The sequence below is a fragment of the Nanorana parkeri genome, unplaced genomic scaffold (assembly GCF_000935625.1).
Source record: "Nanorana parkeri isolate BGI_ZX_2015 unplaced genomic scaffold, ASM93562v1 scaffold250, whole genome shotgun sequence".
NCBI lineage: Eukaryota > Metazoa > Chordata > Amphibia > Anura > Dicroglossidae > Nanorana > Nanorana parkeri.
The window spans coordinates 253,120-269,491 of record NW_017306518.1 but is presented as its reverse complement, the minus strand read 5'-3'; the positions used below and the strand labels follow the sequence as shown (position 1 = coordinate 269,491).

The following is a 16,372-nucleotide window of genomic DNA, read 5'->3' as shown; positions in this document are numbered from 1 at the left end:
AATCCACACAATTCTAGTAGACTAATAAAATGCTAGGTGAGTAAGACAGTAGTTATAGAAGCTGTGCAGTGGCTCTGACATAAATAGAGTGCTGTAGGTAACATGCCGTTGGAATTTCAGATAGTAAAACCCTGTGTGCTGCATACACCACTATTTTTTACTAGTAATTGATTTATTAACATATTTGTCAGAAATTATTTCAGCATGTCTTCAAATAAGCACAGCATGCTGGGTGACAGGTGATTTGAGTTCAGGACTGTAGCTCCAGGTGATTTGTGTTCAGGAACTTTGCAATAGAGAAGACGTGAAGGAGCTGTAGGCCAGAGATGTCCAATGCTTTGAAAGTCAGAGTTAAAACACTTGCATGGCAGATGTGCCGCTGGAACCATTCTTTTTAACCAGTAACTGATTGTTTTATATTTCTGCTATAGTTGAGTCTGTGGTGTTGATCTTGTCTTTGCTGTCTACAGTTTAGTTTACAAAGGTGACTAGCTTGCTTAAAAAAAAAAAAAGAATATGATAAGATTCACTTAACCTATGCAGTTTGACCTACTGGCTTTGTGACTTCAGGGCAGATTCAGCAGTGCATGCTCCAAATATTTCCAGTTGTATAGACTTATGGAATATGCTGGTGCTTGATCAGTAAGTGACGCTAATAAGTTAAGAGACAGCAGTGTGATCTAGCAATCTCTGTGATGTTGTGAAAGATCTGTAACATGATATATTTTGTGGCAAGAGGATTCCACTATTTGTTTCTAATATACTTCCTAAGTCAAATGAGTATGGTGGTAGAATGCTGGGGGTGCCATGTCTGTAGCAGTCAAATAAGGTGGACTCTGTTTTGATCCGTAAGAGAGCCTTGTTTTACATACCTGCATTCTGTTGCAGTGATGGAGAGGTCGAGCATGAACACAAACCTTAGACAAATAATTACATTTTTACTACAAAATAGTTAATAGTTACTTTATAAAAGTTTTCATTTTAACATCCATGTTATTTAATTTTTTTGCAATGCACAATTTCTAGCTTTGTCTGTTTAAATGAGGTAAAAGATGAACCATAAGTGGTTAGTACTACAATTTGGTTTTTGCAACCTAGATACTAAATATAGTAAACATTTATCATTCTTTACCTTTTACATTTTCTTAATGTCCTCAAATGTTCATAAATGAGGGTACCCACTGACTTGAGGTGATCTTCTTGTTTTTAAATAGTAAAATAGTAGAAGATAACATGCAATCAGCCTTTTATTTTTTAGACAATTACAATTGTTACCCCCCAAAATGATTGTTCAGCAATGAGATCTTTTTTCGCATGTGTGACCAGCTTCTAATGGCTAGCTTTATGCACACTTCAGAAACAAAACAAAAACAACACAATATATATAAATTACCCAGTTTTCAGTTTGTATAGCTCTTATAAATGTCCCCCACTGTGTGCAGCTAGAGGGAAGAATGTACATAAAATTAAAAATGTTATATACTCTGCGTTACCTGGATTCTGCTTGTATAACTATGAAAACAATTATTAAAAATATACTTCAAGACAATCTACAGCTTTTAACAATGAAAACAAAAAAAAATGCTCCTATGCTCCTCAGAGCCATCTAGTGGCGCTAATGGCTTGCAAACAGCCTCCGCCCATCTATGCAATGTAAGGAACATTTATAAATCAGCCCCAATGTCTACAGTTTGAAGCAGCAATTAATAGAAAAGTAATTAATAATGTGTTTGTGTTTCTTCTGACATCAGTAATTAAAGTAATGTTATCTATTGTAGTATAACAACCATGCTAAAGCATATTTAGATGAAAGCCATCTTTCCCAAACCCGTCCTCAAGTATCGGTGCCTAGTGAAAAACTTTAAATGGTGCTCTTTTAGCCCTTGTTCACAGAGGTTTCAGCATGTATAAGGGCAGGATGTACAGCAAGGTTTACAAAGCATTTTCAGAGTTTTTGATAAGCTTTATTGAAACCTTTAAATCAATATTCTCCTCCATTTTGGGAATGGTAAACATAGATTTTGCGATGATTGTTGAAAGCCTTCTAAAGCCTCCTGGCGGCTTGTTTAAAGTGAGATCCAGCACTCCTATTTAGATCTGTGTTTAACATTCTGAAAGAGTTTTTTAAAGGCATGAACAAAGTTGCTTGCCTGAATGTTTTTCAAAAGCTTGCTGCACACACTGCTTGCATGCAAGCTAAATGAAGCCCATGTGCACACAAACCTATATCGTTACTGATAAATGCACATGCGCATTAAACCTTTGCACTTTTATTGTGATGCATTAAACAAGTCCTGCTTGTTAGATCTAAGGTATTTTTCTAGTAAAACACCTTCTTTACCTTTTAAATAGAAAACCGCATTGTACCAAATGAAAAATTCTGAAGTGTGAATGTGGACCCTCTCAAGATTACTAGTGATATCTACACCAAGACAAAATGCTCTCTAGCCTAATTGAAAGATTAAAGGTGCCCATACACTGTTTGAGGAACCGGACAAAATTTGCACAGTGTGTGGCGCTGTCAGCACCCTTTCAAACGGCATCCCTCGATCAGCTTATTGAAGGAGCCGGTCGCAAAATCTTGCCAATGAGCTGCCCGCTCTGGTTGGGAATTCTGACAGGCTGGCGGCACAATTCTGAGGCTGGCGGCTCCTGTCAGAATACAATGTAAACAGTGGGATTCCTCGATCAACATGCTGTTACTGTTGATGGAGGAATCGGGTCTATTTTTTTAATTCAGGGTTGAACGAAAAAAAATAGATCAGTGTATGGCCAGCTGTAGAGTATCAGGCGGGAGTTACATATTGAATTACATTTCTTTCTTTTAACTTTTCCTTATCAATTTTATTATTGCATATTGTATTTGATTTGACTTTTGATTGCCAGTAATGTGAATGCTCCCGTTATATGTAACATCCATTTTTTATGTCCTTTTTAGGTTGGAAATCTACCGAGTGATTACATTATGCATGTGAAAAATATCTCCAGAAACAGTCTGGTAAGATTTGTGTATTTATATTTATAGATAGATGTGTGTTTGTGCCAGTAACATACAGTACCAGTATACTTTTTTTTTGTCTAATGTCACATATATATAATTTGAATGTCTGATAAATTTGAAGTGTATTTAAAGGAAACCCTTACTTGAGGAAGTATTAAAGTTGCCATAATTGTCCTGCCCTTCTTAAAATGCTAGTTGCATGGCTGTCATGTTGATTCAAAGATTTGAGAACTTTTTCAGTCATTGTCTTGGCACAAGTGTGCAGATTAGGATTGCTGATCTGTGTGCTTTTTCAAGGTAAGTGTCTTGAACTGATGTCATACACAATCAGGCAAAGAGTATTTTCAGAAGGAAGTGTTCAAGGGAATTTGCAGGCCATTTATAGATCTCTCTTCAAACCTAAGATTGGTTTGAAAGCCAAGCATTGCTAATATATCAGCACTCCCTAAAAAGAACAATTGTCCTAAATGAAAACTATTCTAAACTTTCCAGTAGTGGAAATATAAATATACTACTATTCATTGCTGTTTCTTAAGCAGTTATTGTTTTTCACTGTGCTAAAATAAAAATATTTTAATGGATGTTCTCTTTCCTGTCCCTTTTTATGTCTTCTCGTGGCTGGAATATCCTATCTAGGGTTATTATGGTGGCACAAATTTCCCACACATCTCCAGTCTACTCAAAACAGCATCTTTTTTTACTGAACTTCTGAAACTCTCATTCAAACAGGAGAAAGCAGAAAAAGATAATTGGATTTAATCTTTTTCAATTTTGCCTAAGCTGCTGAATAAGTGCAGTTTTCATGTTAAGCACCAATACAGTACAAAAGGGCATATGAATTGGTCTTAATCTTGCACACTTCCATACCTCTTGCTTTGGTATTAAAGATTAATATAACGTGCCTTTCATGTAAATATGCTTCTCTGGAAAATCCAACAACCAGCATAATAACTTGTCTACATATAAGTCTATGGCTTATGTCTTGGTAGATGAAGGAAGAAGATAATGTGAATTCCAGCATTTTCTCATATCAAGGATGTGTAGAGTATATACTTACTGTAAGCATTATGCAATATAGTGGCTAAAGCACAGATTTTGTTTTTTAGATTGTAAGCCCTCACGGACAGGGCACTCCTTTCCATCTTGTCTTGAATTGTATTGTGATTGTAATGTCTTCCTTATATTGTAAAGCGCTGCACAAACTGTTGGCGCAATATAAATCCTGTATAATAATAATAATGTTCATCTCTTTTAAAGCAAAGGAAGCCAGGTTTAATATTTTTTTTTTGTAAGGTTCAGAGCTACTTGGCATGATGTGCAGGGCAGGAGAAGCAGCCACATAGACATGCTATATGTTGGAATTGTTCTGCATCTCATAGATTTCGGACCACAAAAATAGCAAGAGCATTGGTATTTCCCTAAAAATGCAGTAGAACTTTGTTAAGCGGACAAGTTCAATATACACACTGCTTTCAGGATGTCTTTTTTTTAAGTGTTTAAAAAATATAGTGTTATTACTCATCATTGTTTCCTTTTTCATTGCCTGGCGCTTCTGTCATGTGCACGGTCTGTGCGAAAAATGCACTGGCAATTGTTAGCAAATGTTTCAGAAATATCTTTGAAGCAGTTATTTTTCTTTTACCATGATTATACATTTTATCATGTTAGTTCTAGTAGAAGACCTGAAAAGCACAAACTCATTCCCTGCTTATGTAAGTAGCACAAGGAAACCTTACCCCTTATACCTATTGAGTTCAAAAGAAATAAGGAAGTGGGTTAAGCCCACCAGGGAATATTCAGTGACATGCATTCTATTTCACTGATCTCTTTAGCAATGTAATGTAGAAACAGACACATTTTAAAGAATTAGTGAAGGTACAATAGGTCAAAAGTTAGAAAAACTCTGGAATTTAAGTGAAACAGATAACATCATCAGAGCTTTTGGCTTCTAGTCACGAAAATGTTACATAGGGGTACACTCACAAACATTCTTTCATAGTATTTTTTCTAAAAGGAAAAAAACACATTTGAGTTATTTCTTTAAAAAAAAAAGTGAACCTGTGGTTTCAAAGGCAAAGCAGTGGGCTCACATAAATGCCACCCTCCCTAGCTTTTAATTGTCAATTCCCATTTTCTCCCTTGCAATTGGGTAACACACATTGCCATGTATAAGCTCAATGTCATCACTTGCATCTTAGACAGGGCTGAGGACTCTGTCCCTTTTCCCATTAGACAGCACTGGGGGCTTTTGTGGCCATTCACCAAGCACCAGCACTGTCACATGGAAGAAAGATGAATGACTCACATGCTCCCCTATACTTGCACATGCTGGGTTTTTCTCTTTGCTCCTGGAAGGCAGATGCAACAATGGGAGAGCAATGGGAAGGTACAGTATGTACTGTATGTGAAGCTGAGGATGGTGACAGTTAAATGAACCTCTTGCTTTTGCTTTGCATGGGCAAAGCACAGGTTCACTTTAATCATTTTTTATTAACTTAGTCCTCTATAAGGGTTTTTAGTTATTGAAGTAGAAATAATTAGACCTTAGAATAGCTCTTTTTTCTTTTTGATGAATACAATAATAATTCCCCAGCAGTAGCACAAACAATACCAGCTTTCTTCTGAACCATCAAAAAAAAAAAACAGCAAACAGCTAAAATATTTCAGTGCAGTTGGTCAAGCATCTGACCCTTAGAAATCCTCGTTTGCTGCTGTTTGCTACACTATTCGTCTTGCTGTATATGGATTCCTTTACTCCTTCTGTTCAGTGGCTCCAGATTGGGGTGCTTACTAATTTCTGATGGCCCCAGGGCGTATATTGAACTGAACATCTCAATGCACACAAGCGCTTAGTATATTGACAGCTTTGTTGCATGCCGCTCCATGTCAAAATGAGAACAGACAGCAGTTTAATTAATTTATATTGACCACCCAAAGCACTAGATTCTGTTCTCTTTAAACAGGAGCTGGATACGCTGTATTCAACACCTGCTTGTATGAACATTTAGGATTGCTAAGTAAACAAATTAATCATGTACCGTATATGACAATTTATGCTTTCTGTGAAAACTGCAAACATTTTACAAATTATTTAAAATTTGGCTGTGCAGAGAAGTGTTTGCTGTTTTGTAGACACCTCCAGCATATTGTGCAACAGCGTGTCAAACTTGAATGTAAAAAGTCACTGGCATACAGTTGAACTGTTTTTAACAAAGGCAAGTGAGTGTCCGCACTAATTATACGCCTCCTGCACACTGTACAAATAGTTCTCTGTGGTTTGAGCTAAATGCTTTACGTGCAAGCCAACTTGCTGTCCAAATAGCTTGGGGAGACAGACCAATAAAGACCTGGTCAAGGCACTAATGCTATATATTATATTCTATATATTATACTTCACATTCTGGTAATGTAACACATGCTTCAGTCTGACAAAAATAAGTTAAAATCTGAACAAAATGTTATCTATTTATATACAAAAGTCAATTCATGTAACTGTTTTCATATAACATAAATAGGCTGTAGGCCTCAACATAAATCCATCTATGAGAATGTTATTCCTTTCCCCAGTTGAAAACAGTCTAATCTAATTAGTATTTTTAGACATAAATGTGTTCCAAATGCGGTTTAAAAGGCTCAGAAATGACTTGATCTTTTAAGTAATTTTTTTGACCAGCCCTAACTTTCAAAGCAATCTACTTCCGCTTAACTTTACCCAACACTAGTAATTTCACCAGTGTCCCCTCACATTGCTATACAGGTTCACTAGGTGTTGTTTGAGAGGCCCGCAAAAGTGAACAAGTCTGCAAATACAACAGAATCGTTTAGTACAGGAGGATTTATTGAGATCCTAGAGAGCTAATGTAAACACTTTCAGAAGTCAGGTTTGGTGTCCATGTGTCCATAAACTTGTTCTCACCTGACAGCATGAAAATCAACCTAAACTGAATACAGGTATTCCTCACTTAACGCCCGAGTTCCGTTCCTACGACCAGGTCGTTAAACGAATTGGTCGTTAAGTGAGGAACTCTATACAGTACTGTACTGCATTAGTACAGTACTGTATAGCATTGCAGATGTACAGTACCGAACAGTGTACTGTACATCGGGCAATGAAAATACTCACCGGGACCCGCAGTGAAGATCGGAGGACGTCACTTCCCCCGGCGACACGTCGCACTGACGCTGACGTGCGAGGTCAGAGGTCGCTCGGAGGTCGGTCGTAAGTGCGAGTGGTCGCAAAACAGGTAAGTCGTTAAGCGAGGAGCATCTGTAGTTGGGCTGACGTTTATGATCAGCTACCAAATGGTACAACATATGAGGGACAGGGCCAGGTTCCAAACTGGTCACTTTCATAGAAGGTCAAATTAAAAAATTAGCTTTGAGCAAACAGTACACAGAAATACAGTACATATCTGTGAAGCTTTTTACACATTTTTCTGAAACTTGTGGTAGTGCTACATAAAAATATAATATTTGCAATGATTTGTATTGGATACATAGCCAGATTGAATGTTTTTACATCTGTCTGGAGATCAGCTTAATTATGATGTGCATTCTTGCTATTTGTGCTAGAAAGAAAGGTTACTTTAAGGACACATTGGGGATCTTGTAATGAAACAAAAGACATTTTCACAAGCTGACTCACAAAGAGCAACCTTTGGCAAACATCTACTATTAGTACCAGAAATAAACTTTCTGAACCTTGCTGGGTATTTATAGGGGTTGATTTACTAAAGGCGATTAGGCTGATCACTTTGCAAGGGAATTTTCTCTTAGCTTAGTGAATGAGGTGAAGTGCATGCAAGGGGAATTTTCACCACATTCATTAAGCTAAGGTAAACTTCCCCTGCAAAGTGAACAGCCTATCTGCCGTTAGTAAATCAACCGCAATATATAGTGTAATTATTCTGTTAGAATTTGAAGACCTTAGAAGAATCTGTTATGTATCTGACAATTTGATAGTTTTTTTGTAAATTCTGTCAATTTTACAAGATCATTCATCATCTTTGAATTTCACTCTGCACGTCCACAGTCCCCTGAAATGTTAAACAACTTTCAGATATTTGTGTTATCTTCAATGCATACCTTTCCAGCCAGTCCACGTCCAATATTGCTGATACATTTTAAGCATTTCCTTTTCATTTATTCAGATACCCTTGGCATTTACATGCTGCAGTTCTTATTTATTTAACATGAGTCACAGTTTAAGGAGCTTGCCTCATTTATTATTTAGAAATATATTTCAATTTCCTGTTAGTGGCATACAAATGGCATTTTGTTAAAGTTAAATATAACTTTACATCCATTTTACACCAGTATTTTGTAAAACAAAGGTACACTATATTGCCAAAAGTATTGGGACACCCCTCCAAATCATTGGATTCAGGTGGTCCGTGAAATTTCCTTGCTACTAAATATTCCACGGTCAACTGATAGTAGAGAAGGGTCAGCACATGCTTAAGCACACAGTGTGCAGAAGTCACCAACTGTCTGCAGAGTCAATAGCTACAGACCTCCAAACTTCGTGTGGCCTTCAGATTGGCACAACAGCAGCGTGTAGAGAGCTTAATGGAATGGGTTTCCATGGCCGAGCAGCTGCATCCAAGCCTTACAGCACCAAGTGCAATGCAAAGCGTTGGATGCAGTGGTGTAAAGCACGCTGCCACTGGACTCTAGAGAAGTGGAGACGTGTTCTCTGGAGTGACGAATCACGCTTCTCTGTCTGACAATCCAAAGGATGTGTCTGGGTATGGCGGTTGCCAGGAGAACGGTACTTGACTGACTGCATTGTGCCAAGTGTAAAGTTTGGTGGAGGGGGGATTTTGGTGTGGGGTTGTTTTTCAGGGGTTGGGCTTGGCCCCTTAGTTCCAGTGAAGGGAACTCTTAAGGCATCAGCATACCAAGACATTTTGGACCAATTCATGCTCCCAACTTTCTGGGAACAGTTTGGGGATGACCCCTTCCTGTTCAAACATGACTACTCACCAGTGCACAAAGCGAGGTCCATAAAGACATGGATGAGCGAGTTTGCGGTGGAGGAACTTGACTGACCTGCACAGAGTCCTGACCTTCAACCCGATAGAACACCTTTGGGATGAATTAGAGCGGAGACAGGAGCCTGACATTCTCATCCAACATCAGTACCTGACCTCACAAATGCGCTTCTGGAAGAATGGTCAAACATCCCTATAGACACACTCCTAAACCTTGTGGACAGCCTTCCCAAAAGAGTTGAAGCTGTTATAGCGGCAAAGGGTGGGCCAATTCAATATTGAACCCTACTTACTAAGACTGGGATGCCATTAAAGTTCATGTGCGTGTAAAGGCAGGCGTCCCAATACTTTTGGCAATATAGTGTATGTTGTAACAAGCAGTTGATTTTGTGAATGTACTCTGCTATGCTGTGAATAGCCTGCATTACATTTTTCCAATGACTCCTTTTGCTGTAGTCTGCTTCCTCCAAACATGTTTAGTAGAGTTCTTTTTTACGGCCCATTCACCATGATGCCATTTAACAGACGCGCACAGATTTGCCATTTTTTTAAATGATACTTGTTCACATCTTTACAATGCATTGATGTGCACTGTCTGTTTTTTATGTATCAATGTGCATTAAATGACCCATTAATGATAATGGCAGAGCTTGAAAATGCATGTTTTTTGGTAACACATGTAAAAATGTGCATGAAAATGCAGATGGAAAGTTGTGAATACACATTTGTTTTGGATAGGGAGTAGCTAAAACCACTGTTATATTTTGCTGTCCATGTCTCATTGAGGTGAATTACTTTATGTTCAGAAGATCCAACAGGAAGTGAGAGGAAATCTAAGTAAGGGAAATTTCATATTAGATAGTTGTAACTGGGACAAGTGTCCCCATTGAAAGATTTCCCCTCTATTCTTGTTTGAGTAATAACTAAAAATTCTGAATTTTGTCTTACTTTTATTGCTGTCGACAATGGTAATGAGGACAAAAAGAGAGGGCGAATCTCCCTAGTGGCAGAGGTTCTCACCCTTCCCTATTTTATCCTCCAAAAATAGCTTTAGATACAATTTAATGTACTTAATTGGCATCAGTGAATTGAACTAGGCCTCTGCAAAGTTATTCTGTGACATTCACTGTTTAGTATATGAACACATGGTTTGTAGCAGCATGAGGAGAAGCTCTATGAATAAAATGTTAATGATAAGTTTATAAGTGTTTGCTTTTAAACCCATTGCAGAGGGGAATGATTTCTTATGGATACTAGAATCTGTCTATATAGTTGATGCGGTAACTTACATTATTACCCTCTTTCATAATAAAATTATACACTGAAATCACTCCATTTTATTGGCGTGTGGAGAGTGCATTATTGTTCCAATTTCCGCCAGCACTTCTCTTACTGTGAGAGGTTTCTTTTTCTTATGCTAAAGATCTCTGACTTGCCAGAACCCAAAGGCTGAAGATTTTTTTTTCATAACACTCCAGAGCTCTTTTGAATTGTATAACTGTGTAGAGTATTTTTAGTCATGCACAAATATCCACTTTCCCATCAAAATGGTTTTTGTGCACAAAACAATGAACATCTGTACTAAATAAAAAAAGTCCAGATGGCAATTGTGTGGAAATATAATTTGGCATTTCTGACATAATGCATTAAGTCATTTTGTTGTTAAAAAGGTTACCCATTATACCCCTCTAGAGAATGTTTTCTATTAAATGAATATGTTTTACTAGTATGCAGAGATGTAACTATTTTGATGTTTATATTTATTCTTTTTTTTTTGTGTTTCTTTTAGTCAAAACACTGCTGGTTATATGTAATGGTGTATGAAATGTCAGAGCGACTTGGAGAACTTTCATCCAAACTCTCAAACACATCACAAAATTATCTTATATTAGACAGCCTATCTTTGATATTTCGAGAAATCAGGAACTGTGTCAAGCTCACTGACCAACAGGTACTGTATCTAGAAGCTCCCTAGTGATATTACAATTTTTTTTTTTTATTGACAGTATCAGTAATAAGAACTACTTAAAAGCAATTTCTGATTTGATAACTGTTTGACTTTTTGTAACAGCCTTCTTTTTGGACAGCCTTCTTTTGGTACAAAATTATTATTTCATTATTACAAAATTATATTTGCATGTTCACATTTTATTATTGCAATTCGTTTTTAAAACATAACTTGTAGAAATATCCTTTTTTCACATATTCAGTTGTTTCTTTTTCATAACTATATTTTGTAACCTACCTATTTTTTATCAACACTGAATGCTTATCTAGATGTTCTTTTATCTTATAAAAGAATAAAATAAAACTATAGCTAGACAGTCTGTATACAGGGTTGATTTTATAAAGTTGGGCTTTACAACATCCTAGAAAGCTTCTATTTGTCCCAAAGACCCAGTAAAACCCAGTAAGGATAAAAATAGACTATCGTTTGTTCTCTTACTCATTTTTTTATTTACTCTAATGTTTTAAGAGCAGTTCAGCTTGCTTACTATTAACCTTATATGATTTAATAAAGTATATTCTTCATTTAGGACTCACTGTTCTAAATAAGATTTAAGACATTATAGTTAAGCCTTTTTATTCCCAACAAGCTACTAACTGTTTAATTACATAGTGTAAACTAAAATAAGGGCTAAATAGTAGCACAGAACTACCTTACTTAACAAAAATTTATCTAATGAAGGACAAAAATATATTTTCTTAAAAATCAAAAGCAACTATTAGGGCCTCCCACAGAGAACAGAATGTAGCTGCAGGCCAACACATAATTGCTGGAATAAGCAGTGCATTCTTTCATGCGTGTGGAGATAGGTGAAAGAACTTAACCCAGTAGCAAAAACATGGCCCCCTGTGACTTTGTATGCATTATGTGAACAGTGTATTTAAATATTTCACATTCATTCTGAAAATTACACATGCTAAAAAACAAAATCTCAGGCACATATTAACAGGATTAGGAAAACCTATAAGCTAGGTCTGCAAGTATTTATTAGCTTCATAACTGAGTATTGAATAGTGGGTATTATAAATAATTTTCCTAATTTTATTAAAGAATATTAATAATCTTATTTTACAGTTTTGTGATTTTTATTTTATGTTTTTTTCTACCTTAACAGGACTTTGTAGATGACTATTTAGATACTGTTCCTGAAGTGACATTATCCCCAAGGAAATTTTTTAATTTGATTACTGAAACTATTTCAGTTTTCAAGGAAATAAATAATACACACTTTGATGATACGTGTACACTACCTACAGTTGACCCTAAGACAGGTATGTTTTACATCCAGTGGCTTTACTTACTATGTTAATATTAGTTAATGAGTTCAACATATTAAATGTTTTTCTTATTTTTAGGGGACTCTGTTACTAAGGGAAGCATACAGTATGCTTCAAGTAAATTAAAAAATGGCAGCAGGCCTGGTAAGTAAATTTTAATGACTTATGTTCATGTGATAGTTGTTTTATATAGATATATTGACTTGTTTGAGAAAGAAGGATAGTGCTAGAGTTTAAACACTTACTGAAAACAGCAGAAGAAAAGTAGGGCATATTTTCAGTTAGCACAGTTGTAGATTTTTTACAAGCTTGCTTTTTCTTACTTTTGTTTGATTAAATAAATAGTTTTCTTAATTAGCCACTAGAGGGGAGCCCTTAGTGACTTATTGCAATACATCGGACAACTATTGGGGTAATAAGCCACACAGGGAGAGCATTATTTTCAACGAGTCTGTTGACACAAGGGGGTTGATTTACTAAAGGAATGCAGTCTATTTAAAAAATAGGGTAAATTAAAAAAAGCTTCACCTTTTACAACATTTATTGTGCAAAGAGAATATATACCTTTCAAAGTACAGTAGCGTAGTGGGTAGCGCTTCTGCCTTGCAGCACTGGGGGTCCCTGGTTTAAATCCCAGCCAGGTCACTATCTACAAGGAGTTTTTTATGTTCTCCCTGTGCATGTGTGAGTTTCCTCCGAGTACTCTGGTTTCCTCCCACACTCCAAAGACATGCTGGTAGGTTAATTGGCTCCTGTCTAAATCGGCCCTCATATGCTTGTGAGATTGGGATCTTAGACTGTAAGCTCCTTTAGGGCAGGGACTGATGTGCAACTATTGTAAAGCTCTGCGTAAATTGTCTGCACTATATAAATACCTTTAATAAATAAATACGTTTGCTAGGAGACCAGCCTTCATTCCTGAAGTTAATTACCTTCAAGAGCAATTAAGCATTGAGCGGAACACCTCACATTCACACACCTACTTTGGGGTCTGTGACAAGTACAAGTCCATGTATGTATCAGCATCAGGCTGGTGTGTGAAATGGATCCATTTTTAATTGGCCCAAGATGATATCTTTTGTTAGTATTTGCTTAGACATTTCCTGAAGAGTATCAACACAAATTAGCTTTTACTGCATCGGTGTGCTTTCTCTCAAATAATACTAATTAATCATTGTAACCAGACTCTGGAATGTCGTTTATTGCTTGACAAAGCAGGTCAAAGAGCAGGGCTAGAATACAGCAGCCTAGATACGGTTTCAAGGCTGCAGATAACCACTAATTTCCTGGTATGGAATTCATCCTATATTATCCTTTACATTATCAAATGTACATGCATTATAATAACATTATTGGGCACTTTTGTATTGTTTAAAAAACAACATATTAGAAAGTGGAAAACCACTTTAATACCCAGAGGTTCCTTGAAACACTTCTCATTATATGCTGGATTCTATTAAACACACAAGAGTCAACAAGCTTTGTCAGCTAAATCGATTTGCCTCGAGACATATAAATTACCTATATTATGAAATTAATTTATATCAGACATCAAAGTAAAAATAAAAATGTAGAAATATTTTTAGCTCACCTAAGGTTTAACATTGCCAGGCACTTCACTGCCTATTAATCAGAAAATACATAAATATGGATTTGCATGATAAAGAGAGGATTAAAAATGGGTGCTCCCTCTTTGCATGCTTTAAAATTATTTACTTACCTTATTTCTGATGGTTTACAAAGAAACACCTCATCTCCATAGCCCTCCATGTGCACAGGCAGAAAGCACAAGAAGTTATCAACTCACAAGATTTCTAGCAAAATCAGGAGCTATTTTTGTGCACTAATTAAACAGATGTAGCAAAAAGATTTCAATAGCATATTTACCAGACCAAAAGGGAGCAAATACAAGAAAATCATTGCTGGGGATTACATACACTTTAAATATTCTTACCAACACCATTTCACAAAGTACCTGCTGCACAAAGAATTTTAAATGTGTCTGTGAAACACTTGAATTTATTGATATTTACATTAGGTATTCTAATGTTATACAGTTCAATAAGCAGTGTTCCATATCAGATTAACCTACTCCAAATATTTACATTGTTGCATATTCCTGTACTATACAGTATACACTCTACTTTTCACATTCTAAATAGAGAGACATTTGGCGTACTTCAGATACTTTAAAGTTTGTATTTTTTTTCTTTTGTTTCTCTTTCTTACTTTACATCATAACTGGCAATCTTTTATAACAATTAATCTTATTTATAAAATATTTACACTGAATCGGAGTTGGAAATGATGGAATGTAATGTCATAATTGTATCTACCATCTAACTACTATGTTTGGTATTTCATATTGGTTCTGGTGGTTTTACAGTGTCACACAGTACAGCACTTTGTATAAATGATTTTTTTAACATAGCTTTTGTTGACTTAAGCTTTACCAATACAGGTCTATAGAATACAGCAGTGTATATAAATGTAATAATTCTTAGCCAGGCATCCATCCTGTAAATAAAAATTTAGATCAGAAGGTCTCTGGGCAGAGGAGTATTAAGAAGACATAACAAGCCAAAGTATAGAGATTCCTGCTCATTGGTGATATAATTCCGCAAGCATAACCACCAAGTACTTCTACTTGCAGTAATTGTTTAGAATACTTCCATATACTATTATTTCAAGAAGTAAAATGCCAAAATAAGAGAATAATCTCTCTGTGCAAAAACCTTTTAAAAATGATGCCGGTACAGAAACATATTTGTCGACTTGCCAGAAATCCAGGATGATCTTAACTTTCTGTTTGAGCCGACAACACAATTCCTTCGTTGTACTGAAATCCCAACCAGTGTTGTTAGTCCTGTCTGCGGGACTATAGAAGTTTACCTATATTCACACCTCTCTATCCTACTCCACATGCATACATTGATTTTTTTTTTCTCTGGAAAAAAATGCTGTTTTGACTCCCAAGAACCTTACCATATACTGTGTATACCAAAAAAAGGCTGCCCAATGCATCCTGTTACAATAACTCTTCTAACAGTAGAAACTTTCAGTTTATTGGGAGCAGGATAGTTTTAAGAAAAGTGATATCTACAATGAAAAGCTGCATTTTAAAATTTTGGGACAGGGGAACTAGAAGAGAGCTCTTCTTTATAGGATGGTATTGGGTTTGCCAAACACTGCTAATGGCCTGGTATTAGAAAGGTGCAATGTAGAGAAACTTAAAAACAGGTCTACACAAGCCAAAAAAAGAAACAGGGTAAGAACTTTAGTGGGCTTCTAAATGGTTTAGTCAATTTTGTGTCATCAGATTCCTACCTTTTTGTAGCTTTGTATTCCTGCTCACTTCCCGATCATTGAGCCATCATGTGACAGTTTAATTGTCACCTGTCGGCTCGAACTGAGGATGAGTGATTTTCTCCTTTATGTATTCCTATTCATTTGTTCTTTTTTAGAGGTTTGATACATTTCCAAAGTAAGGCACCTTATGGCTTGTAAAAACATACCATCCCACATACATATACAGTCCAAACGTTATCACATAGGGTTCATATCATTGCATATATGCCCATACATTATGGAGTCACGATACACAAAAGCAGTGGAATCAATGGCTATAATATTTACCACTAGTACTACTCTGTAGTCCTGTTAAAGAAAATGTACTGAGACTGCTGTCTTCTGCCTAATGCAAATTCCAGAAATGCAACAGTGCTAATCCTGACTTAGTAATAAAAGAGACAAAATATTAATATTCCTAAAATTATATGTTCTATACAAATCTAGGATTTAGGGGATTTTAATGCACTTGTTAAGTCAAAATTATATATATGTATATTCTGCCCCAGAAATATAGTGTGCTCCTACCTTCCTATTCGACATGACAACACAGTGTATGTTTTGCTTCAATTTCCACAGCAGATGTAGTCAGCCCTGCCTGCTTCATTTCTGATGGATTACAACGAACACAGACCACTCCTAATCTCCCCTTTCCCCCCTAATGCACATAATTAGATGATTGCAGTGAATCTAACTGAGCTGTCTTGTATTGTCACACACTGCAGATATAGTACAGAAAATCCAC

At 36.3% G+C, this 16,372-nt stretch overlaps 1 protein-coding gene across 1 annotated transcript in view; it reads left to right on the top strand.

Annotated features, from left to right (window-relative positions):
- The window catches only part of KITLG (KIT ligand), a 65,700-nt gene that overhangs the window by 41,442 nt on the left and 7,886 nt on the right, over window positions 1-16,372 (top strand). The window contains exons 3-6 of the mRNA XM_018556722.1: window positions 2,939-2,998; window positions 10,784-10,945; window positions 12,117-12,273; window positions 12,358-12,423. Coding sequence (XP_018412224.1) covers window positions 2,939-2,998; window positions 10,784-10,945; window positions 12,117-12,273; window positions 12,358-12,423 — 445 coding nt within the window. The remainder of the gene's footprint in view (window positions 1-2,938; window positions 2,999-10,783; window positions 10,946-12,116; window positions 12,274-12,357; window positions 12,424-16,372) is intronic.